Source organism: Carcharhinus amblyrhynchos, chromosome 4 (genome assembly GCF_965287045.1).
Source record: "Carcharhinus amblyrhynchos chromosome 4, sCarAmb.v2.hapA, whole genome shotgun sequence".
NCBI classification, from domain to species: Eukaryota; Metazoa; Chordata; class Chondrichthyes; order Carcharhiniformes; family Carcharhinidae; genus Carcharhinus; species Carcharhinus amblyrhynchos.
The window spans coordinates 48119044-48144402 of record NC_137327.1 but is presented as its reverse complement, the minus strand read 5'-3'; the positions used below and the strand labels follow the sequence as shown (position 1 = coordinate 48144402).

General features: G+C 43.0%; 1 protein-coding gene across 1 annotated transcript in view; it reads left to right on the top strand.

Annotated features, from left to right (window-relative positions):
- Positions 1 to 624: 624 nt before the first annotated feature.
- Positions 625 to 25359, top strand: part of arl2bp (ADP-ribosylation factor-like 2 binding protein) — a 39455-nt gene continuing 14720 nt past the window's right edge. The window contains exons 1-5 of the mRNA XM_080187111.1: positions 625 to 893; positions 10312 to 10381; positions 17754 to 17815; positions 21887 to 21993; positions 23011 to 23096. Coding sequence (XP_080043237.1) covers positions 875 to 893; positions 10312 to 10381; positions 17754 to 17815; positions 21887 to 21993; positions 23011 to 23096 — 344 coding nt within the window. The 5' untranslated portion in view covers positions 625 to 874. The remainder of the gene's footprint in view (positions 894 to 10311; positions 10382 to 17753; positions 17816 to 21886; positions 21994 to 23010; positions 23097 to 25359) is intronic.

The window sequence follows — 25359 nt, the reverse complement described above, 5'->3', positions numbered from 1 at the left end:
GTGTCACGAAGGCCACCTCGGAGAACCATACGCCAGCCTGACTGTCCCCCTGGCGGAGCGGAGTGCGCCAGCCTGACTGTCCCCCTGGCGGAGCGGAGTGCGCCAACCTGACTGTCCCCCTGGCGGAGCGGAGTGCGCCAGCCTGACTGTCCCCCTGGCGGAGCGGAGTGCGCCAGCCTGACTGTCCCCCTGGCGGAGCGGAGTGCGCCAGCCTGACTGTCCCCCTGGCGGAGCGGAGTGCGCCAGCCTGACTGTCCCCCTGGCGGAGCGGAGTGCGCCAGCCTGACTGTCCCCCTGGCGGAGCGGAGTGCGCCAGCCTGACTGTCCCCCTGGCGGAGCGGAGTGCGCCAGCCTGACTGTCCCCCTGGCGGAGCGGAGTGCGCCAGCCTGACTGTCCCCCTGGCGGAGCGGAGTGCGCCAGCCTGACTGTCCCCCTGGCGGAGCGGAGTGCGCCAGCCTGACTGTCCCCCTGGCGGAGCGGAGTGCGCCAGCCTGACTGTCCCCCTGGCGGAGCGGAGTGCGCCAGCCTGACTGTCCCCCTGGCGGAGCGGAGTGCGCCAGCCTGATTGTCCCCCTGGCGGAGCGGAGCCGGATTCGCGGCTAGCGGCTGCCGGTTGCAGAGCTCGCGGACCGGAAATTGGGGCTGGGAGTACATTTCTCCCAAAGAGCGCGATGGCTTAATGGGGAGATTAGAGAGAGGCAGCTGAATGTTGCTGATCTGAGCCCCAACTGAGTTCGAGTTCGGCTCCATCTCTTGCTTTCTATTTCGCCGCACTCAATCCTAGGAACCTGTGGTGTCGCCGCTATTTGTCGTGGGGACGCTTCTGTGGTGGGGCCGGTTACTTCCGTTGCTGTGGAGAGGAGGCTTTCAACAATGGCCTGGAGATTACCAGGTGAGAGACTGGGAATGGGGATTACTAAGTGAAATTGATTCCCATTTGGAATATTGTGAGCAGTTTGGGGCTCAATTTCTAAGGAAGGATGTACTGGCCTTGGAGGGGGCCCAGAGGAGGTTCGTAAAATGATCCCAGGAATGAAGATTTTGTCATATGAGGAGCAGTTGAAGAGTTTGGGTTTACACTGGATGGTGTTTAGAAGGATGAGGGGAGATTTAATTGAAATTTACAGAATACTGAGAGGCCTAGATAGAGGGACATGGGGAAGATGTATCTAGTAGTGGGGGAGACTAGAACTGGAAGGCATATTCTCAGATTGAAGGGATGCTTCTTTAAAACTGAGATGATGTGGAATTTCTTCAGCCAGAGGGTGATGAATCTGTGGAACTCATTGCCACAGAGGGCTGTGGAGGCCAGATCATTGAATGTCTTTAAGATAGAGATATTAATAAGGGAATTCAGGGTTATGGAGAGAAGGCAAGAAAATGGGGATGAGAATCGTATCAGCCATGATTGAATGGCTAAGCAGACCCGATGGGCTGAATGGCCTCTGCATCTATATTTAATGATCTTAAAAGACTGAGACTGTAGGTTACCAGGTAAGGGAATATGGAATTGTAAATTGCCAAGTAAGAGACTGGAGCTGGGAAACTGGAGATTACTAGGTAAAAGAATGGGATTGGAGGTCACCAGGCGAGGGGCTGGGGAATTGGGAATTGCCAGGCGAGGGGCTGGGGAATTGGGAATTGCCAGGCGAGGGGCTGGGGAGTTGGGAATTGCCAGGCGAGGGGCTGGGGAGTTGGGAATTGCCAGGCGAGGGGCTGGGGAGTTGGGAATTGCCAGGCGAGGGGCTGGGGAGTTGGGAATTGCCAGGCGGGGGGCTGGGGAGTTGGGAATTGCCAGGCGAGGGGCTGGGGAGTTGGGAATTGCCAGGCGAGGGGCTGGTGTTGGAAGTGGCCAAGTGACGGACTGGGGGCATGAGCACAATAGCTAAAGGTTTAGGTTAGCTACGAAAAGTATAATGAGCAACCCAATGTAAAATTAATTGATTGTGAGAGGGCCAATTTCAGTGGGGTGAGAATGGATCTGATCCATGTAAATTGGAATCAAAGATTTGCAAGCATAGCAATCATGAAATTTTAAAGAAATGGTGGGGGTACATTGGAGGTACATTTTCACAAAGGGGAAAATGTAAGGTAAACAAAGCCAGGACACACTCGATAATCAAAGCGATAGAGAGTAAGAGAAAGCAGAAGAAAGGATGCATGCTATAGATGTCAGTTGACAATACAAGTGAGAGTTTGAATGCAGTAAATTCACAGTGGAAATAGAAAAAAGACTATGAATACTGAAGAGAGAGTGCAAAAAGAAACTGGCAGCTAACATGAAATGGAATCCAAAAGCCCTCTTTAGACATTTAAATAGTAGAGGGGGGTGGTGGAATAAGGACTTGAGCCACTTGTGGATCAAAAATGTAACTATTGCATGGAGACAGAGTGCATTGCAAAGCCACTATTTAATATTTCAGCACTTTCACTAAGGAAGAAGAGGTTATTGAGACATTGCCTGGATTAAAAATTGATTAAAAGGACGTATAAGGAAGACTGCCTATAAAAGTTGTTAAGTCTTCTGGATCTGATTCAATGACATTGGAAATTGAAGAAATATTTGCTATACTCACTTCATCTTCCTTCAGTGTCAGGAATGGTGCCAGAGGTTTTGATTTGATTTATATTGTCACATGTATTAGTATACAGTGAAAAGTATTTTTTCTTACACGTTATACAGACAAAGCATACTGTTCATAGAGAAGGAAACGAAAGAATGCAGAATGTAGTGTTACAATCATAGCTAGGATGTACAGAAAGATCAGCTTAACACAAGATAGGTCCGTTCAGAAGTCTGACGGCAGCAGGGAAGAAGCTGTTCTTGAGTTGGTTGGTACGTGACCTCAAACTTCTTCCCCGATGGAAGAAGAGGACCAAAGAATTGTAAATATTACACTCCTGTTCAAAAAAGGCCAGTAAGTAAAGTTTATTTATCAGTCACAGTTAAGGCTTATATTAACATTGCAATGAAGTTACTGTGAAATTCCCTTAGTCGTCATAGTCCACCATCTGTTTGGGTCAATGCACCTAGACAGACAATTTAGCTTAACCTTGGTGATGGGACATTTTCATAACAATTCAGGAAAAAAATTAGCAATCCTTTTGCCTAATGTAGATTTAATTAAGGAAAGCCAATATAGATTTGTTCAGGGCAAATCATGTTTGACTAATTTGATTGCATTTCTCATTGAAGTAACAGAGGGTAGATGAGAGTAATATGGTTGATGTGGTATAAATGGACTTCTAAAGACTTCAAGTACCACCTGATAAATTTGTCAGCAAAGGTGAAGACCATCGTATAAAAATGACAGCGGCAGCATGATACGAGGTTGACTGTGTGATTAGAAACAGTGAATTGTGCTGAAGAGTTGTTTTTCAGGCTGGAGGAAGTTGGATAATGGGGTCATACAAGGATCCAGATTAAGACCACTGCTTTTTAAAAAATCTATATTGATAATCTAGATTTGGATGTGCAGGGCACAACTTCAAGATTTGCAGATCGCACAATTATGAATTGAGGATAGTGATAGACTTCAAAAGAACATTGGCTGAAGGATTGGATAGACATGTGGTAAATGAAAGTGATTACAGGAAAGTGTAATGTGATCAATTATGGTAACAAGAATGAGAAAAGCATACAATTCTACAGGGCATTCAAAAGCAGAGGGTCCTGGGAGACCCAGGGGTCGGTGCTGGGGCCTCAGCTTTTTACCATTTATATAGATGATCTGGAGGAGGGAACCGAGTGTGGAGTGTCGAAATTTGCTGATGACACCAAGATTGGGGGAACGGCAAATTGTGCGGAGGGTGTGGAGAGTCTGCAGAAGGATCTAGATAGGCTGGGCGAATGGGCCAAGAAATGGCAAATGGAATTTAATGTTGGCAAGTGTGAGGTGGTCCACTTTGGTAGGAAGAATGGTAGGAAGGACTATTACTTACGGGGCGAAAAACTGCAGCAGGCAACGGTGCAGAGGGACCTCGGGGTCCTTGTGCATGAGTCGCAAAAACCCAGCTTGCAGGTGCAGCAGGTGGTCAGGAAGGCGAATGGGATGCTGGCCTTCATAGCGAAGGGGATTGAATATAAAAGTAGGGAGGTCTTGCTGCAGCTGTATAGGGCATTGGTGAGGCCGCAACTGGAGTACTGTGTGCATTTTTGGGCGCCGCACCTGCGCAAAGATATTTTGGCCTTGGAGGGAGTGCAGAGGAGGTTTACTAGGCTGATACCGGAGTTGAGGGGGTTGAGCTATGAGGAGAGGCTGAATAAACTGGGCTTGTACTCGTTAGAGTTTAGAAGAATGAGAGGAGATCTCATTGAGACGTATAAGATGATGAATGGGATGGATAGGATAGAGGTGGAAAGACTCTTCCCGCTCAAAAAAGACAATAGGACTAGGGGGCACAGCCTCAAGATAAAAGGGGGGCGGTTTAGAACGGAGTTGAGGAGGAACTTCTTCACTCAAAGGGTGGTGAATCTCTGGAATTCTCTGCCCGTTGAAGTGGTGGATGCTGCCTCGCTAAATATTTTTAAGACGCGGGTTGATGGGTTTTTGATAGGAGAGGGGATTAAGGGTTATGGGGAGAGGGCGGGAAAGTGGAACTGAGCAGCGACAGATCAGCCATGATCTTATTGAATGGCGGGGCAGGCTCGAAGGGCTGGATGGCCTACTCCTGCTCCTATTTCTTATGTTCTTATGTTCTTATTAAATCCTTGAATGCGGCAGGACAGATTAAGAAATTGATTAAGGGGCTTCTTTATAAAACATTAGGGCAATCTGAATCAGTATAAAATCCAGCATGCTGGCATAGTGTTGTGATGGATTACTTGGGGAATTTGATAATTGACTGCTAAAATCCACTGTTTGCTTCCAGTTTGGTAAATACAGGACACTTTAGGCTAGTTTGGCAAGTCTGTCATCCACTGAGGCCATTGGATAGATCTCACATTTCGCTGATCTGTTTCACTGAGTTAAATCTGTGTATTGACCATTGGCTCTGTCTATGCTTCCCGCTGCCTCAGAAAAGCAGCCAGCATAATCAAGAACCCCACACATCCCAGAAATATTCTCTTTCACCTTCTTCCATTGGGAAAAAGTCTGAGATCACCTTTTTTTTGATTTGATTTATTATTGTCATGTATTAGAATGTAGTGAAAAGTATTGTTTGTTGCACATTATTCAGACAAAGCATACTGTACATAGAGAAGGAAAGAAGAGAGTGCAAAATGTAGTGTCATAGGTACGGTGTAGAGAAAGATAAGCTTATTGCAAGGTAGGTCCATTCAAAAGTCTGATGGCAGCAAGGAAGAAGCTGTCTTTTGAGTCTGTTGGTACGTGATCTCAGATTTTTGTATCTTTTTCCTGACGGGAGAAAGTAGAAAAATGTATGTCCAGAGTGCGCGGCGTTCTTGATTATGCTGGCTGTTTTTCCGTGACAGGAAATGTGGATAGTGTCAATGGATAGGAGGCTGGTTTGAGTGATGGACTGGGCTTCGTTCACGACCCTTTGTACTTCCTTGTGGTCTTGGACAGCGCAGGAACCATACCAAACTGTGATACAACCAGAAAGAATGCTTTCTATGGTGCATCTGTAAAAGTTGGTGAGTGTTGTAGCTGACATGCCAAATTTCCTTAGTCTCCAGAGAAAATGGAGGACTTGGTGGGCTTTCTCAACTATAGCGTCAGCATGGAGGAACCAGGACAGGTTGTTGGTAAGCTGGACACCTAAAAACTTGAAACTCTCGACCATTTTGTCCCCATTGGTATAGACAGGGACATGTCCTCCCTTTACGCTTTCTGAAGTCAATGACTACCTCCTTCGTTTTGTTGACATTGAGGGAAAGATTATTGTCGTCGCACCAGTTCACCAGATTCTCCATCTCTTTCCTGTACTGTGTCATGTCATTGTTTGAGTTCCAACCCACAATGCTGGTGTCGTCAGTCAACTTGAAAATCGAGTTGGAGAGGAATTTGGCCACATAGTCATAGGTGTATAAGGAGTATAGTAAGGGGCTGAGGACACAATCTTGCGGAGCATCAGTATTGAGGATGATCGTGGAGAAGGTGTTGTTGTCTATCCTTACTGACTGCATTCTGTGGTTGGGAAGTCTAGGATCCAGTTGCAGAGGGAGGAGCCAAGCCCCAGGCCGCGGAGTTTGGAGATGAGTCTGCAATAGCGGTGTTAAAGGCTGAGGTGTAGTCTTTGAATAGGTGTCTGTGTTATCTAAGTGTTCCAGGGTTGAATGTAAGGCCAGGGAGATGGCGTTGGCTGTGGACCTGTTGTAGCAATAAGCAAACTGTGGTGGATCCAGGCAGTCTAGTAGGGAGGGATTGATTTGTTTCATGACTAACTTTTCGAACCATTTCACTGGACGATAGTCATTAAGGCGTGCTGCTGGCTTTTCTTTGGTACTGGGATGATGGTTGTCTTCTTGAGTGTAGGGATCTCATGTTGGTGTAAAGAGAGGTTGAAGATATCTGCAATTATCCAGCTGGTCGCGCAGACTCTGAGTGCTTGTCTGTGTACCCCATCTGGGCTAGTTGCATTCCAGGGGTTGACTTTTGAGAAGGCTGCTCTGACATTGGCAGTGGTGACCTCAGATACAGGTTTATTCGAGGCTTCCAGGATGGAGGGGGTGCTCTTGCTAACCTCTTGCTGAAAACTAGCATAGAACGCTTTGAGCTTATTGGGGAAGGGTGCATTGGAGTTGCGATTTTACCTGCCTTCATCTTGTTGCAGACCTTGCCATGGTCAGCAGGAGGTCATGTGGCTAGCCTGGGATTCTAGCCTGGTTGGGTACTGTCTTTTGGCATCTATGATGAATCTCTGTGGATCATATCTGGCATTCTTGTACAGGTTAGGATCGCCTGACTTGAACTCCTCAGATCTTGAACTTCAGCAGGCAGTGGCTATCCCTGTTCATCCATGGTTTCCAGTTGGGAAGCACACAATCTTCTACACACTTTAGTGAAGTCTGTAATGTCATGCTCGTTCAGGGTGGTTGCAGAGTTTTTAAATACTGACCAGTCTACTGACTCTAAGCAGTCCCATAGGAAATCATCCAATTCCTCAAGCCAACATTGCACAACTTTCTTTGACGGACGGCTAATGTTACGCCGTTGTTTAAGAAGGGTGCCAGGCAAAAGGCGGGGAATTACAGGCCGGTTAGTTTAACGTCTGTGGTAGGTAAAATGTTAGAATCCGTCATTAAGGAGGAAATTGCGAGGCATCTTGAAGGGAATTGCTTGATAGGGCAGACGCAACACGGTTTCATTAAAGGGAAGTCGTGTCTGACAAATTTACTGGAGTTCTATGAGGATGTGTCTAGGGCGGTGGATAGAGGAGAGCCGGTGGATGTGGTCTTTCTGGATTTTCAGAAGGCGTTTGATAAGGTACCTCACAAGAGGTTACTGCAGAAGGTCAGAGGACATGGAGTTGGGGGTAGGGTGTTAGCGTGGATAGAGGATTGGTTGTCAAATAGGAGGCAGAGAGTGGGGGTCAATGGGTGCTATTCGGATTGGCGGTTGGTGACTAGTGGGGTGCCCCAGGGGTCGGTGCTGGGGCCTCAGCTATTTACCATTTATATAGATGATCTGGAGGAGGGAACCGAGTGTAGGGTGTCGAAATTTGCTGATGACACCAAGATTGGGGGAAAGGCAAATTGTGCGGAGGGTGTGGAGAGTCTGCAGAAGGATCTAGATAGGCTGGGCGAATGGGCCAGGAAATGGCAAATGGAATTTAATGTTGGCAAGTGTGAGGTGGTCCACTTTGGTAGGAAGAATGGTAGGAAGGACTATTACTTACGTGGCGAAAAACTGCAGCAGGCGACGGTGCAGAGGGACCTCGGGGTCCTTGTGCATGAGTCGCAAAAACCCAGCCTGCAGGTGCAGCAGGTGGTCAGGAAGGCGAATGGGATGCTGGCCTTCATAGCGAGGGGGATTGAATATAAAAGTAGGGAGGTCTTGCTGCAGCTGTATAGGGCATTGGTGAGGCCGCAGCTGGAGTACTGTGTGCAGTTTTGGGCGCCGCACCTGCGCAAGGATATTTTGGCCTTGGAGGGAGTGCAGAGGAGGTTTACTAGGCTGATACCGGAGTTGAGGGGGTTGAGCTATGAGGAGAGGCTGAATAAACTAGGCTTGTACTCGTTAGAGTTTAGAAGAATGAGGGGAGATCTCATTGAGACGTATAAGATGATGAATGGGATGGATAGGATAGAGGTGGAAAGACTCTTCCCGCTCAAAAAAGACAGTAGGACTAGGGGGCACAGCCTCAAGATAAAGGGGGGGCGGTTCAGAACGGAGTTGAGGAGGAACTTCTTCACTCAAAGGGTGGTGAATCTCTGGAATTCTCTGCCCGTTGAAGTGGTGGAGGCTGCCTCGCTAAATATTTTTAAGAAGCGGGTTGATGGGTTTTTGATAAGAGAGGGGATTAAGGGTTATGGGGAGAGGGCGGGAAGGTGGAACTGAGCCACGACAGATCAGCCATGATCTTATTGAATGGCGGGGCAGGCTCGAAGGGCCAGATGGCCTACTTCTGCTCCTATTTCTTATGTTCTTATGTTCTTATTCTCCTCTTTCAATTTTTGCTTGTCGGGAGCAGGAGCACAGCCTTGTGGCCTGATTTACCAAAGTGTGGGCAGGCGTCGGAGCGGTAAACGTTTTTGATATTTGTTTGGCAGTAGACTAGCATGTTTGGGTCTCTGGTGGAACAAGAGATATATTGGTGATATCTTGGTGAAACACCTTAAGCTTGGCCTGATTAAGTCCCGGGCACAATGAGCAAGGCCTTGGGATGTTTTGTCTCAAGGCTATTTGTGATGGTTGCATAGTCCGTCCAGCCTGGTCTTCAAGTCTGTGTGGGGTGGAATGTAAACTCCGTCAGGATAACCGAGATGAACTCCCACGGAAGGAAGTAGGGGCAACGTTTTAGTGTCAGGTATTCTAGATCTGGGGAACAGAAATTCACCAGTATAACTATGTCTAGGCACCATGAGGTGTTGATTAGAAGGCAGACCCCACGCACCAACCGACTGAAGAACAGCTTCTTCCCTGCTGCTATCAGACTTTTGAATGGGCTTACCTTATGCTAAGTTGATCTTTCACTGCATCCTAGCTATGACTGTAACGTTGCATTTTGCTCTGTCTCGTTTCCTTTGCTATGAACGATATACCTTGTTTGTATAGTGTGCAAGAAACAATACTTTACGCTGCATACTAATACATATGACAATAAAACAAATCAAAAAAGTAAATTTTTATTAAGCCATTGGCTTTAGGACCATAACCATTCCTGAACACCATTTTGTTGGCCTGGTGAAAAGTGAGAGAACCCCTTGCTTATTGCATCTTCTCAATTTCATCTTCAACTTTGTCCAGGAGTGTGGACGGACTTTTTTGGGGCAAACTGGTTTAGCATCAGCTTGTCGGGTGATATGATATTCTGTCTTGAACCTCCTAAGGCCTGCAAACAATTTTGGAAATTCATTTTGAAATACAATAATCTTATTATTGGCTTTAACAATTAATTCAGCCAGCAGTGCTTTTCATCATTACTGTGTCAACTCACTTCATCCCAAAATGTGAGCTTATCCGTTATCAACATGTATGCATTTTTTGGCTATTGCCCTTCCTCTTCACGCTTTTCATTGGAACATAAGAACATAAGAAATAGGAGCAGGAGTAGGCCTTCGAGCCTGCCCCGCCATTCAATAAGATCATGGCTGATCTGTCGTGGCTCAGTTCCACATTCCTGCCCTCTCCCCATAACCCTTAATCCCCTTGCCTATCAAAAACCTATCAACCCGCCTCTTAAAAATATTGAGCTGAGCACAGAGTTGAGACTGAACCTTCCTGACCTGTATGATACCATTCCACATTGAGCAGTGGGTTGCATAACATTCTGCTAAGGAATCAGGGTGATGTTGTCAAGTATCAGCAATTACATTGTTAAACCAATTGCATTACTAAAGAAAATCAAATAGTGGATAAGCATTGGCTCGCCTATATGTGAACATAGCTGTAACAGTGAGATGTGGAGGGAACTGAGAGAGTGTTACTCTGCTCAACAGTTTTAAGAGTAAGCCTTTTTGAGGTAAAACAGTAGTTTTAGATTCATTCTTTCACCATATACAGTTATCAGAATTATCAGAGCTTCACAACTTTTGATCCTTATCTGATCTGAGGTAACTTGCTATCTGTATGGTTTGTATAGCACTGTACTTCAGCCTCTAACTTTATACATTTACTGATAAATAATTTAATGATATTTCGAAAATGAACCTACTTCTATAACTTTTTTTTTGTTCCGGATAGTTCTGTTTGGTAATGGAGATCGAGTGGTAGAAATGGAGGATACAGAAGATGACAATTTTGCCACAGCTATGTAAGTAAGCTTTTGTCATTGAGTTATTGTGCTAAGATTTGGAATACCAAAATGTGAGCCTTGGATTCAGTATTTCAGAAATTCAGAGCTTTTATTTCTTTAATGGTCTTAATAACACAAAACAGCAAAAAGAAGATGTTTTTCCAATGGAATGTTTACAAACACTGCATTGTAACTCACCCTGGATGATGTAACATTCGTCACATGATGTCCTCCAGTGATCCTATAAGCCTACAAATAATTAATTTTTCCACAAGTCTCTTAAGCTCATAGAATGTCCCGTGGAACCTCAGCAGAAATTGTATCATCTAACTATCCTTCACGTAAACTTATTCATATTAAATATATGTTTAAGTAAGGATACTGAGGCATGTGTTACTGCAGTGCTAGAAACATTAAATATCTATCCATTTTGTAGTCATTAGTTAGAAATCATTATGCTTACCCTTTCGGACAGCTTTCTTTTATCTCAGATTTTGTAAAGATCTTTAAGAGATCTCCAAATTCAACTGATGTTTTGAGCATTTTTATGATGAATCTTAAATGTACATGACATTCAGGGTTTTATACAACAAAACATGAACTAAACTTTAATCATATCTCATTGTAAACATCTGAATGGATATGCTATCAAAAAGATGACCAGATACTACAAAAGGAAAAATATCCAAGGAACACCCAGGAATTCATTTTTACTTCTAACCAATCTGATGATAGTTGTTACACAGGAGACACCAGTCGTAATCACCAGAATTGTTGGTGTTGAAGGAGGCCATATGGGCATAGTGTCTTGCAGTGGCTTGCCAAGTGAGCAATAACCCAGTACCATTCCCCTTTGTCCCCATAACCCAACATGTTATTTTTCCTTTTCAGATAAGTCTAATTCCCTTTTCAAATGCTTGATTGAACCTGCCTCTAATAGACTCTCAGGCACTGCATTCCAGACCTTAACCACTTGCTGTGTGGAAAAGATTATTTGTGTCTTTTTTCTTGCATCTTCTGCTAGTTGTATTAAACCTATATCCTCTTGTTCTTAATCTTCTCATGAGTGGGAACAGTTTTTCCCTATCTAGCTTTATGGTTTTGAATATCACTCTATCTAATCTTCTCTCAGACTCATCGCCTCCAAGGAAAACATCCATCAATTTGACTCGAGTACGCTGCCTAGCCCTTTGAACCAGCTCTGCCATTCAATGTGATCACAGTTGATCTGACTGTAAGCTCAAACTTCACATTCCTGCATACTTCCAACCATTTTTCACCACCTTCCTTACCAAGAATCTATCTACTTCTGCCTTTAAAATAGATACAACTTCACTGCCTTTTGAGGAAGAGAGTTCCAAAGACACGCAGCTCATAGAGGGAAGAAAATCTCCTAATATCTGCTCTCAATGGCGACACCTTTTTTTAAACAATGGCCCTAGTTCTCGATACTCATGCAAAAGAAGGCATCCTGTCCACATCCACCCTGTCAAGATCTTGTATGTTTCAGTCAAGTCAGCTCTTACTCTTCTAAATTCTAATTACAAGGGTACAAGTCTAGCCTGTCCAACCTTTCCTCAGAAGATAATCCACGAATCCAGGTTTTAGTACAGTAAACCTCTGCTTCAGGTCTCACCAATACCCTGTATAGGTGAAGCAGAACATCCCCACTTTTGTATTCAATTCCCCTCGCGATAAACAATGATATTCTACTGAACCTGCATATTATCTTTTTATAATTCGTGCACTAGGACCCCATGGCCCCTTGCAAATAGAGCTCTGATATCCCTCACAATTTAGAATAAAAGATAAGCATATTATCTTTATCCCCAAATTGACAATTTCATACTTTCCCACATTATACTCCATTTACCAAAACTTCACCCACTCACTTAACCTATCTATATTCCTTTGTAGCCTCCTTGTGTCCTCCTCACATCTTCCTGTCCTACCTATCTTTATGTCATCAGCAAATTTAGCATTCCTATCTTTGGTCCCTTCATTCAAGTAATTTATACATGTTGTAAAACGTTGAGGCCCCAGCACTGATCCCTGTGGCACATCACTTGTTACATCCTGCCAAGCCAAAAAGACCCATTTATGCCTACGCTCTGGCTAACTAACAGCAAACAATCTGCTATCCATTGCCAATGTCCCCAGTATTTGCAGTAACCTTTGATGTGGCATCTTATTAAATTCCTTCTGGAAATCTAAATATAGTGTATCTACTAGTTCTCCTTTATCCACAGCATATGTTGCTACTTCTAAGACCTCCATCCAATTGGTTAAACGTGATTTCCGTTTCACAAAATCATGTTAACTCTGCCTAAGTGCCTCTAATAATAGTCTCTAAAATCCCAACTTTTCCAGTCTACCTACATAACTGAAGTTCCTCATACCTGGAACCATGCTTGTGAATCTTTTCTACCCATTCTCCAATGTCTTCACATCTTTCCTATCACATCTTTTCTGGTGCCCAGAATTGGATGCAATACTCCAGCTGAGGCTGAATTAGTATTCTATGCAAGTTCAATGTAACCATTTTGGTTTTGTACTTTGTGCTATTATTAATATTAGGATACTATGTGCATTATTGATTGCTCTTTCAACCTGTCTGGCCATCTTTGACTTGTGCACATATAAACTCAAGTCCCTCTGCTCCTGTATCCCCTTTAAAATGGCACTTTTTATTTTATATTATCTCTTTTATATTCTTCCAGCCAAAATGCTTGTTTGTTTCAATTGCCTTCCAATTAATTATCTTAATTGCATTAAAATTAATTGGTAAATGTTGCATACCTTCTATTGAAAACTGGAGTGTAATTGAATCATCACAAAGAGAATATGGCTTCAATGTGCACAGTGTTATCTCAGTTATATCCATCATATATATTTTATGAAATGATAAAAAAACTAATGTCCTTTTTTCATATTGGGTCATTTTAAACATAAATACTAAAATCTCTCCAGCATTGAAGAAGTTATTTATCAGAATGATTGATTATACCAAATCATTTTAAAGAGGGTGCAGGAACAGAGCAACGTGGGGTGTACAAAGAAAGAATGTTGAAGGTGGCAGAACAGGTTGAGAAGGCGTTAAAATGGCCTACGGAATCTCCTTCATAAATCAGTAGGAGAGTTATATCTTTGGTTATATCTTTGCTGGAATATTGTTTCTAATTCTTGGCATCACACTTTAGGAAATATGTCAAGGCCTAAGAGATGGTGCAGAGATTTATTGGAGTGTATCAGGGTTGAAAGACTTTGATTATATCAAGAGAATAGTGGAATGAGGTTGTTCTCCTTAAAGCAAAGAAAGTTAAAGGAAAACTTGATAGAGGTATTTAAAATCATAGACGGTTTTGATGGAGGAAATAAGGAGAAACTATTTCCTTTGGCAGGTGGGTTGGTAACCAGATACAGACTTGTGGTAATGGACAAAAGAACTAGATAATTTAGCGACAGTGAAGTCAGTGAGAGAGAGATGAGGGAAGAAAAATGAAATCTGAAATGCACTGCCTGAAACAGTGCTGGAAACAGATTCAATCATAACTTTCAAACTGGAATTACAGAGCCCTGATGAAAGAGGAGGGACTTGGGACTATTTGGATAACTCTTTCAACCAGCCATCGCAGGAATTGTGGGCCAAATGGCTCACCTCAACGCTGGGCCATTCTATGATTCATAAGTACTGAATGCCATTTTGTTATGCCCCACTATTGCAGTGTTAGTGATAAATTCAGGACCAAATTTCTACATTCATGACTAGATTGGATAATTATGTGTATAATTTCCCTGCCTCAAACGTATCTTCAGTTTCTTTTGATGGGACAAGGTCACCAATTCAGGTGGACCTTGGATCTTGCAAATTCTGTCAGCATACACTTATTATGGAGCCAGCAAAATCTACAATGGCTTAGCCTTGTCATCGGATGTATACCCAAAAACTTTCTATATGGTGAACTGGCTACTAGGTCACCACCTTGTTCGCAACAAGACTCCTGCAAGTTGGGGATGAAGATGGCATTCATCAACACAGCCACAGAAAACTAGAAGATGGCCATTGATGGTTGGGACCTCTGAAGGGGCATTGGAAAAAGCGAGGAGATATGAAAAGTTCAGCTGGCTGAGAAGAGGCCCTGAGAAATCAGGCCAGTGAATTATGTACCACCTCAGCTCATTGTGGCTCAGTGGCACTGTTGCCTCTCAGTGCTAAGTGCCCAGGTTCGATTCCGGCCCTGGGTGACTGTGCAGAGTTTGTATGTTCTCCCCATGTCTGCATAAGTTTCCTCTGGGTGCTCCAGTTTCTTTCCACAGTCCAAAGATGTGCAGGTTAGGTTGACTGGCCATACCTTGCCCCTTAGTGTCCAAAGATATGTAGGTTCGGTCAGTTCGCCATGGTGGGGGGAGGGTGGGCCTGAGTAAAATGTTCTCTTGGAGAGTCCATGCAAACTGAATGGGCCAAATGGCCACCTTCTGCACTGTAGGGATTCTATGGTTCTATGCAGCAGCGACTGCATTCCTAAGTGGAGCTCTTGAACCACTCCAGGAAATGTTTAACATCGAGTTGACCACCATGTGCAAACCATTGTCTCACAAAACAAAAGGCTGCCAGCTAGAAAGATTGTTATGCATAAACTGCAAATCCTTGATTTCTACTTATCCTTAAGGCTCATTTATCTCTCATTACAATTTTTAAAATTCAGAATACATAGCAAGGTGATAGGCAAGTTGCACTCAATTTAGTTGTAGGCACAACAATAATTTGAATTTATATAGCACCTCTAAGATAATACAATATCACAGGACCGTTATAGGCGGGGAATTATAGACCGGTTAGTTTAACGTCTGTGGTAGGTAAAATGTTAGAATCTGTCATTAAGGAGGAAATTGCGAGGCATCTTGAAGGGAATTGCTTGATAGAGCAGACGCAGCACGGTTTCATTAAAGGGAAGTCGTGTCTGACAAATTTACTGGAGTTCTATGAGGATGTGTCTAGGGCGGTGGATAGAGGAGAGCCGGTGGATGTGGTCTTTCTAGATTTTCAGAAGGCGTTTGACAAAGTACCTCACAAGAGGTTATTGCAGAAGGTCGAGGGACATGGAGTTGGGGGTAGGGTGTTAGCGTGGATAGAGGATTGGTTGTCAAATAGGAGGCAGAGAGTGGGGGTCAACAGGTGCTATTCGGATTGGCGGATGGTGACTCGTGGAGTGCCCCAGGGGTCGGTGCTGGGGCCTCAGCTATTTACCATTTATATAGATGATCTGGAGGAGGAAACCGAGTGTAGGGTGTCGAAATTTGCTGATGACACCAAGATTGGGGGAACAGCAAATTGTGCAGAGGGTGTGCAGAGTCTGCAGAAGGATCTAGATAGGCTGGGCGAATGGGCCAGGAAATGGCAAATGGAATTTAATGTTGGCAAGTGTGAGGTGGTCCACTTTGGTAGGAAGAATGGTAGGAAGGACTATTACTTACGGGGCGAAAAACTGCAGCAGGCGACGGTGCAGAGGGACCTCGGGGTCCTTGTGCATGAGTCGCAAAAACCCAGCTTGCAGGTGCAGCAGGTGGTCAGGAAGGCGAATGGGATGCTGGCCTTCATAGCGAGGGGGATTGAATATAAAAGTAGGGAGGTCTTGCTGCGGCTGTATAGGGCATTGGTGAGGCCACAGCTGGAGTACTGTGTGCAGTTTTGGGCGCCGCACCTGCGCAAAGATATTTTGGCCTTGGAGGGAGTGCAGAGGAGGTTTACTAGGCTGATACCGGAGTTGAGGGGGTTGAGCTATGAGGAGAGGCTGAATAAACTGGGCTTGTACTCGTTAGAGTTTAGAAGAATGAGGGGAGATCTCATTGAGACGTATAAGATGATGAATGGGATGGACAGGATAGAGGTGGAGAGACTCTTCCTGCTCAAAAAAGACAGTAGGACTAGGGGGCACAGCCTCAAGATAAAAGGGGGGCAGTTTAGAACGGAGTTGAGGAGGAATTTCTTCACTCAAAGGGTGGTGAATCTCTGGAATTCTCTGCCCGTTGAAGTGGTGGAGGCTGCCTCGCTAAATATTTTTAAGACGCGAGTTGATGGGTTTTTGATAAGAGAGGGGATTAAGGGTTATGGAGAGAAAGCGGGAAAGTGGAACTGAGCAGCGACAGATCAGCCATGATCTTATTGAATGGCGGGGCAGGCTAGATGGCCTACTCCTGCTCCTATTTTTTATGTTCTTATAGAGCAAAGTTTGACACTAAGCCAAAGGAGATGAGATATTTGGAAAGGTGGATTTTGGTCATTGAGATGGATTTTAAGCAGCAGCTAAAAGGAGGGGGACAATTTGAGAGAATTCACAAGTTTGTGGCCTAAGAAATTGAAGACATGGCCAACAATGGTGGAGTAATTAAAATCAAGGCCTTCCCTCCCCTCCCCAGGAAAACTGAGGGTGATGGTTGAGGGTAGAAGGCCCCGACATCAAGATGACCACAGATATCCCTGAGAGTTGAGGCTGGAGGAGATTACAGAGTGAGGGAGGAACAAGGTCATGGAGAGATTTGAAAATCAGGAAAAGAATTTTAAAATGGAAGTGTTGCTGGACCAGTAATCATTACAGGTTAGTGAGAAGACAGATAAATAGGACTTGGTGTAAGTGAGGACATGGGCAGCAGATCTTTGGATGATCTCTGGTTTAGGAGAGTAGCATATGGAAGGTCAGGCCAGAAGTGTGTTAGAAGTAACAAAGACTTGGGTGGGGGTTTCAGCAACAGATGAGCTGAGACAGGTGATCAAAGTCAAGTGATGTTACGAGGTGGAAATAGGCAGTGTTGTTGATTGCTTTTTTGTGTGGTCAGTAGATCATTTTGTGGTCTCATGTTACCAAGGTTGTAAACAGTCTGGTTCACCGCACATTGTTGCCAGGGAGAAGGATTAAGTTAGTAGCTAGTCAGTGGAGTTTGTTGCAGGGACTGAAGATAATGGCTTCAATCTTCCTAATGTTTGGTTGTTGGAAATAACTTCTCATCAAATTCTTATTTTGGATAAACCCATTGATAATTTGGCCACAGTAAATTCATCCAGAGAGTTGAGGTAGAGCTGGTATCGTAAGTGTCCAGGTGAAAGCTAGCACTTGTTTTCAGATGATTTTGCCAATGGGCAACTTGTGGATAAGAAATGGAAGGGGAGCTTCAAACATATAATAGTTTGAAGGGGCTCACCTTGTATACAACCAATAGGAAATGTCACAAAAATGTATTTCATATTAACGGGTGTAGCTTTGCAAAGTCTAAGAAGGTGTAATGCCCATTTCTGGAAATTGGATGTACATTATGTGTAATATTAATATGGTACAATTATGCATGAATTACATTTTTAAAAAAAGTTAATATCCTATTTCCATTTCTTATCCAGTTCATCTGATGTTGATGCTGAATTTGATACAGTCATTGGGCACATAGAAGATATTATAATGGGTAGGTGAAAACAATGCTGAAGAAACTAATTTAAAGTTCAATATTTTTACTTCATTTTCACACTTTGCAGATATCCTGATGACATTGGTACCATTCATTTTTAATTCTTAGATTTGGCTTGTTATTTTAATTGTTATGTCATTGCTGTACTATATGAAACCTAATTTGAGAAAAGAATTGGGAATTGCATCAACTGTTGAACATAGAACATAGAACACTACAGCACAAACAGGCCCTTCGGCCCACAAGTTGCGCCGATCACATCACCTACCAACTTACAGACCTATCTATAACCCTCAATCTCATTAAACCCCATATACTCATCCAGAAGTCTTTTAAAAGACCCCAGCGAGCTCGCCTCCACCACCACTGACGGCAGCTGATTCCATTCACTCACCACCCTCTGAGTGAAAAACTTACCCCTAACATCACTTCTGAACCTCCCTCCCCGCACCTTAAATCTGTGTCCTCTCGTAGCGACCATTTCAACCCGGGGAAATAGCCTCTGAGAGTCCACCCTATCTATTCCTCTCAACATTTTGTAAACTTCTATAAGGTCGCCTCTCAACCTTCGTCTCTCCAGGGAAAAGAGTCCCAGCTCCCTCAACCTAACTTCATAAGGCATGCCTCCCAGTCCAGGCAACATCCTTGTAAATCTCCTCTGCACCCTTTCAATAGCTTCTACATCTTTCCGATAGTGAGGCGACCAGAACTGCGCACAATACTCCAAATGAGGCCTGACAAGGGTCTTATAAAGTTCCAGCATTACCTCCCGACTCCTAAACTCAATCCCTCGATTAATGAAGGCCAGTACACCATACGCCTTCTTGACCACCTCCTCCACCTGCGAGGCCGATTTAAGAGTCCTGTGGACCCGGACCCCAAGATCCTTCTGCTCCTCAACACTACTCAGACTTCTGCCCTTGATAGTGTACTCGTTCATCCCGTTGGTTCTGCCAAAATGGACGACTACACATTTATCCGCGTTGAAGTCCATCTGCCACTTCTCCGCCCAGTCCTGCATCCTATCTATGTCCTGCTGCAACTTTTGCCATCCTTCCAGATCATCCACAACACCACCGACCTTTGTGTCATCAGCGAACTTACTTACCCATCCTTCCACTTCCTCATCCAGGTCATTTATGAAAATGACAAACAACAAGGGTCCCAGAACAGATCCTTGAGGCACTCCGCTGGTGACTGACCTCCATTCAGAAAAAGCCCCATCCACAACCACTCTCTGCCTTCTGCAGGCAAGCCAGTTCTGGATCCACAAGGCCAAAGGCCCTTGGATCCCATGCCCTCTCACCTTCTCAAGAAGTCTTGCATGGGGGACCTTATCAAACGCCTTGCTGAAGTCCATGTACACTACGTCCACGGCACTTCCTTCGTCAATGTGTTCAGTCACATTATCGAAGAACTCAACTAGGCTTGTAAGGCACGACCTGCCCTTGACAAATCCATGCTGACTATTCCTGATCATGTCAAACCTCTCCAAATGTTCGTAAATCTTGTCCCTCAGAAGCCTCTCCATCAGCTTACCAACCACTGAGGTCAGACTCACCGGTCGGTAATTTCCCGGGCTATCTCTGTTCCCTTTCTTAAAAATAGGAACTACATCCGCAATCCTCCAATCCTCTGGAACCTCTCCCGTCTCCATTGACGACGCAAAGATCATCGCCAGGGGCTCTGCAATCTCTTCCCTCGCCTCCCACAGTATCCTGGGGTACATCCCATCTGGTCCCGGCGACTTATCTACCTTGATAGAATTCAAAAGTTCCAACACATCCTCCTCCTTAATATTCACGTACTCAATCCTTTCCATCTGCTGCAAATCCATAACAAAATCTCCCAGATCGGCTTCCACCGTGAATACTGAGGCGAAGTACTCGTTAAGCACCTCCGCCATTTCTTCTGGTTCCACACAAACCTTTCCCCCCTCACCTTTTATAGGTCCTATCCCTTCTCTTCTTATCCTTTTACCTTTCACATATTTATAGAAGGCCTTGGGATTCTCCTTAATCTTACCCGCCAAGGTCTTCTCATGACCCCTTCTGGCTCTCCTAATTTCCCTTTTAAGTTTGTTGAAGTTTTTTTATCCGTAGTTTATGGTCTTATTCTCAGGTTATGATTCTAGCAGATCTTTTGTGTCATTGTTTATAGTAATCCAGCAGGTGCAAGGTTTCCCAGCAGCAGGAGTTACACCATCTAACACACTGTTACTTTATATTAATAAGAGAAGTGATTGCATTTTGATATCTTAATATGTGTAACTTGCCAGGCTAAAAGGAAAATAGCTGCTGCTGGCTTCACCTCTCCCATTTATGCTTGTGCTGTATTTAGGCTGTATTGTCTCTTTTAAACCACAAAACAATTCTTGACCCTCTAAAGAGGCACATTCTGAGATTAATTAGAATTTATTAGCCCTTCAGAAAAATCCATGCCTCCAAATTAGCAGTTGCTTGTAAATTGCTAGGATTTCTGAGGTCAGTTTGATTTCAGAACCAAAGTATAATCTATGCAATCACATCAATAACCTTAATTCATCATTCATTAAAAAAGTGACAGTTCACGTATTCCAGTTCCTACTTGTCAATTAAGACAGGAAGAATGTAGATTGATTTTTTTTTCAGGGAGAAGTTAACAGTCAAAGAAGAGAAATAAACAATGCATGTGGAAAAATGATGCAGCAGGAATGAATACAGAATGAACATTGAATAAGTAAATGAATGTCGGGGCCTTCTACCCTCAACCATCACCCTCAGTTTTCCTGGGGAGGGGAGGGAACGCCTGATCCTTGCCAATTGGGCTCTTGTGAGTGCAGACTCAGTGCGATCCCCTGAATCAAGGCTGAGGTCAGGGGCTGCAGGGAAGTTACAGAACTATTGATGATATTGGGGAACTTCAATTACCTAAATATCATTTGGGCTGGAGTTAGAGTGAAGGGCATGGAGAACTTCCTTGAATTGTATATTCTCTTGGTTCAATGAGAACAGAGGCAGTGCTGGAAAAAAAGGTGGGCCAAGTGGACTGAGTGGTGGGAGAACACTTGGGTATAAGTGATTATAATCACACCATAAGGTCAGTCCAGGAATGCAGAAGAGCAAGTGACATCTTAAAGTAGAACTAACTTGGAGTTTGAAGACGGATAAGTTCAATGGGATGAGAAGGGATTTAGGGTAAAATGAAACAGAACAATGGCTGGTCTTTAAGGAGATGATGTTTTAGGGGCTACGTGCATTCCAACAAAGGCAAGGGGGATAAAACCAAAGCTACGGCTCATTCAGTGTAAGGGTGATAGAAAATATGATGTATGCCATTAAATTCTTAAAGAAGAACCTGATCAAATATAATATATTGAGTGGTGATTCGAAAAGGAAAATCTGACTAGCAATCAGCATAAAAGGGAATCCAAAAGTTTTCTACCGGCATATAAACAGTAAACAACTAGCAAGAGGTGGAGTGGGTCTTACTGGGTTAAAGAGGATAATATATGCTTACAGGCACAGGGCAATGGCTAAAAAACTTAACTAATGCTTAGTATTGGTATTTACCTCAGGAAGAGGAAACTGATGAACTAGTGATAGAAGCGGATGTGGTAGAGGTATTGGATGCAGTTAAAAATTCAGAGGCAGGAGGCTGGTAATGCTTAGGGTAGATAAATCACCTGCTATGGCGGCTGGCATTCCAGGTTGCAAAAGGAAGCAGGATGGAGATAACAAAGAGTTTGCCGTTATGTTATAATCTTTCCTAGATACAGAGGAGGTGCCAGAGAATTGGAGAGTAGCAATTGAAATACCTTGATTCAAGAAAAGATGTAAGGACAGTCCTAGCCATTATAGGTCAGTTAGTTTAAGTCTGTTATTAAGTCTGCAGAAAACTAGCATGAACATGATGGGCCTACTGGCCTCCTCTTGTAAATGACTGTATGACCCTGACTGTAAAATCCAGCTGGTTAAATCAGCACTTTCTATATCTATTTAATGACACTGCAATGTATATAAATACGGTTGCTGGTCAAAACTTGCACTTAATGCTGCAAAATGTGATCTTTTAATCCCTTTCTTTCAGATGAAGAATTTCAACAGTTACAGAGAAATTTTATGGAGAAATACTATTTAGAATTTGAGAATACTGAAGAAAACAAGCTTATTTACACTTCAATTTTTCAAGAATATGTGAGTATCTGCCTTTAATGACTTCTTGGCATCTCTCTGACAATTTTAAGATGTCCTAAAATACATAACTGACATAGATTATATCTATAATTTCCTGAAACGTACAAATAAACATTTAGTATTCTGTATCAGTGGCAGTATAATTTTATATGAAAGCCATAGTAAAGATGGGTGTAAAAGGAACTGGAAAATTGGAATGGATTTTTACATTCCAAACAAGAAGGAATTCAAGTATCAATAGGTATCTGTAATGGTACTTAAGTAAGAATACCTTTCTCCAGGACCAAGTAGCCATTTGTTTTCTATATTTTTATGTCATGTATTGCCTTGTTGATGAGGGCTGTTCAGTGGGTTTGATTATCAAAAGATATAAAGTTTCACATGATTATTTTAAAGAAATGAAATGGTCTTTAATTATTAGATGGGAGTATGTGATAGAGCTACAATGAGAGCATATTTTGCATTACAGGCAAGCCTTGGACTTTTGGCACAATTGGCTGCTGAAAACTGCATCTCAAGTTCACATGTAGTAAATCGAAACTGATTTGTCTATGAGAACAATGTAATAAATCAGGGATTGAGTCCTGAACAAAGCCTGGTGCCTTATTTTCACCAAAATAAATGGTTTGGCTACACAGACTCATCAAGGAAAAATGCATTGGAACAGCTACTATCTTCAGCCAGGGTGTTGGGCCAAAGAGAATGTTGATGTGCACTTAGTTTGAGTTTACAATGCTGTACCAGTGAATATGCTCAAACATTCATAAGTCAAAACAGGGTGTCGATTTATAAACATCATAAGTGTTGTCAGTAATAACTTGAATGTTGTAACGTTGAGGACTGCCTGTACTGAGGTTTTTTTCCTTTTGGTGAGGAGCAGGCTCACCATGCTGGGCCACCTGTTTATTTTTTCTTAAATGTTTATGAGAGTTGTCAGTATCCCATAAAATCAATCATTTTTCATATTTTTTTTCCCTCCTGGTTAGCAGTAAATAACAGTGCCTTTTCTGTTCCCAGATTGATTTGTTAGAGAAGTACATTGAACAGCAGTTGATAGAGAGGAGACCAGCCTTCAATATGACTACATTCATTACATCACTACAGTAAGTTAAGCAACTTGGCAAATAGTTAATTGGGACAGGTTGGTTCTTGTGAACTGTGGATCATTTTCCAATTTTGTTAATTTCATGTACTCAAAAATCAACACTGGCCTACTGTGATCACTTAACTTCATTGAGTGGAGCAATGCACACTAGGATCTTTAGAGTGTGCTGGGTTAATTGATTTCAGCATGGCTGGTGGGTGCCACACTACAATTGGCGTAAGTGCTGCTGGATTACAGAAGTAAAAATCTATCAGTTCTTCCACTCTATCGTTATCCAGTGTGCTCTGGTGGAAATAATTGGACACCAGGCGAAAATAGGCTGTTGCTTTGCAGACACACACATGAAAGATGGATCATGCAGATGAGGGAGTAAATGCCGACCTGATCCCTTAAAATCATACAGTAGCCATGAGTCTACTTCAAGAATTTTAGAGGACCATGGTGGTGTTAGCAACAGAAAAGACAATAACTTTGAGCAAGTGATTACCATTAATACTGCTGTCAACTGAGAGCTCCTTCTGACATTGAAGCATGTAGCTAAACATGGAAATCCAGAAGTTTTTGTCAATGACTCGGTGCTTCTCAAGAGTATGCTGTTGAGGTCTCCCTAGACTGAAATCAGTTGAAAACCACTGACCTGGAAAGAACCTGCACGCTCAGTCTTGCTATGATAATCCTTGAAAAAAATACACTTTGTTGAATGCAGTGTGACTAGCTTTTAGCCATGTAATAGGTTCATAATCTCTGTCAAACAGCCTCACTGGCCCTGAATTTTAATATTATTGAATGTCAAATTCCTCTATTATAAGCAATTCCATCTTTTTAAAAATACTCTTTCTTAAGTTTGATATTTTAAGACTTTCTGTCTTAATCCCTAGTGTTATGAGCTTGGTAAAGACAGTAACATTTTTTGGAAGTCTAAAGCCGAGGTACAAACCACAAGGTTCATTGTTAAACACAAAACAATCTTGCTAAACAAAAATTTGAAGCATCTTAAGTAGTCAATTACATTAAAAATTCAAAAGTATAATCAATGCAGTTACTGATGCTGTAAACCAAACTTCTTAAATCAAAATCAAATTTCTTTCTTTCATTTGACTTGCATCCCCAAAAAAAACTTAGAAACTTATGAGAGATTGGAAGGTTTACGGTTTGGTCTGAATATTGTTTGAAAGATTTACATAAGGGTTAACATTCCTTGTGCCTTCTGCTTATTTCTAGCAAGGTTGTTCCTTCAAATCTCCTCCAACTGTCCCATAATTGTAGGTTCCCAGTGCAATGCAGACGTCACTGGCATCTTAAGCATAGCTACCTCAGAGGAGAAATCGCCTTGTTCTGATCTTTAATTCTAGAATTTTGCATCTAGGATCTCTCTCTCCCATTTTGTTCTCAGTTTAGCAATCCCAGAGGTCCAACTCCCTATTAGTATGTCCTTCAATTATTAAGGATATTAAACTCTTTTATCCAGCACAGAGTTTTAACTGAATTCTGCATGGAAGAGATGTTCCATGCAGCCAGGGAATTAAACTGCCTGAAAAACAGAACCATGCACAAAAATTTATTCCCTGCTGTAATTATTTCTTGTTTACCTCTGCTTCACTATTGTCTCTTATGCAGCTTGGTCACATGATTAGTTCCAGAAGCACGCTGGAAAATGATTCCTAGAAAAAAAAGAGAAACCTAGTTCTTAAAGGGATCATCACCCTTACATAAAATATAGGCTTTCCCCAAAAAGCACATGGGCCATCACAAAAGTGTATCACCAAACATTTATTTCAGTCTTATTTTTAAAAAAATTTTAAGTGTTTTCACATTCTAGTTTGCTATCTGAGAATATTTCAGTACGCTTGCTTATACACCACTGCTGTTGATGCCTGGATTTCCTCCTGCCAGTGCCAGATTTAAACTAAAGTGGGGCAAGTAGCATATACAAGCCACAGGAATCACGGGAATGCTTTGTGATCATCTTCTTTCAACACTCGGCATAACTTCGTTGTTTGACCACAAAATCCACCTCAAACGTTTTCAACCCAATACCTATGCTATTAATAGAAAAGTTCAGATTGAGAATATAGTGCCTCATATTGTGGTGTGTCCAAGCTTTTGGCAAAGCTGCATTTTCCCAGTGCTCTTGGTGTGTCAAGCGAGGGTGCCAGCTGAGGGAGCCAATGTAAGTTTCATTGACCCTGAGTTGCTTTCACACACCCAACAAATGTTTGTGGAATTGTATTGGCAGAATTCCACTGAAGGGTGTGTGTATG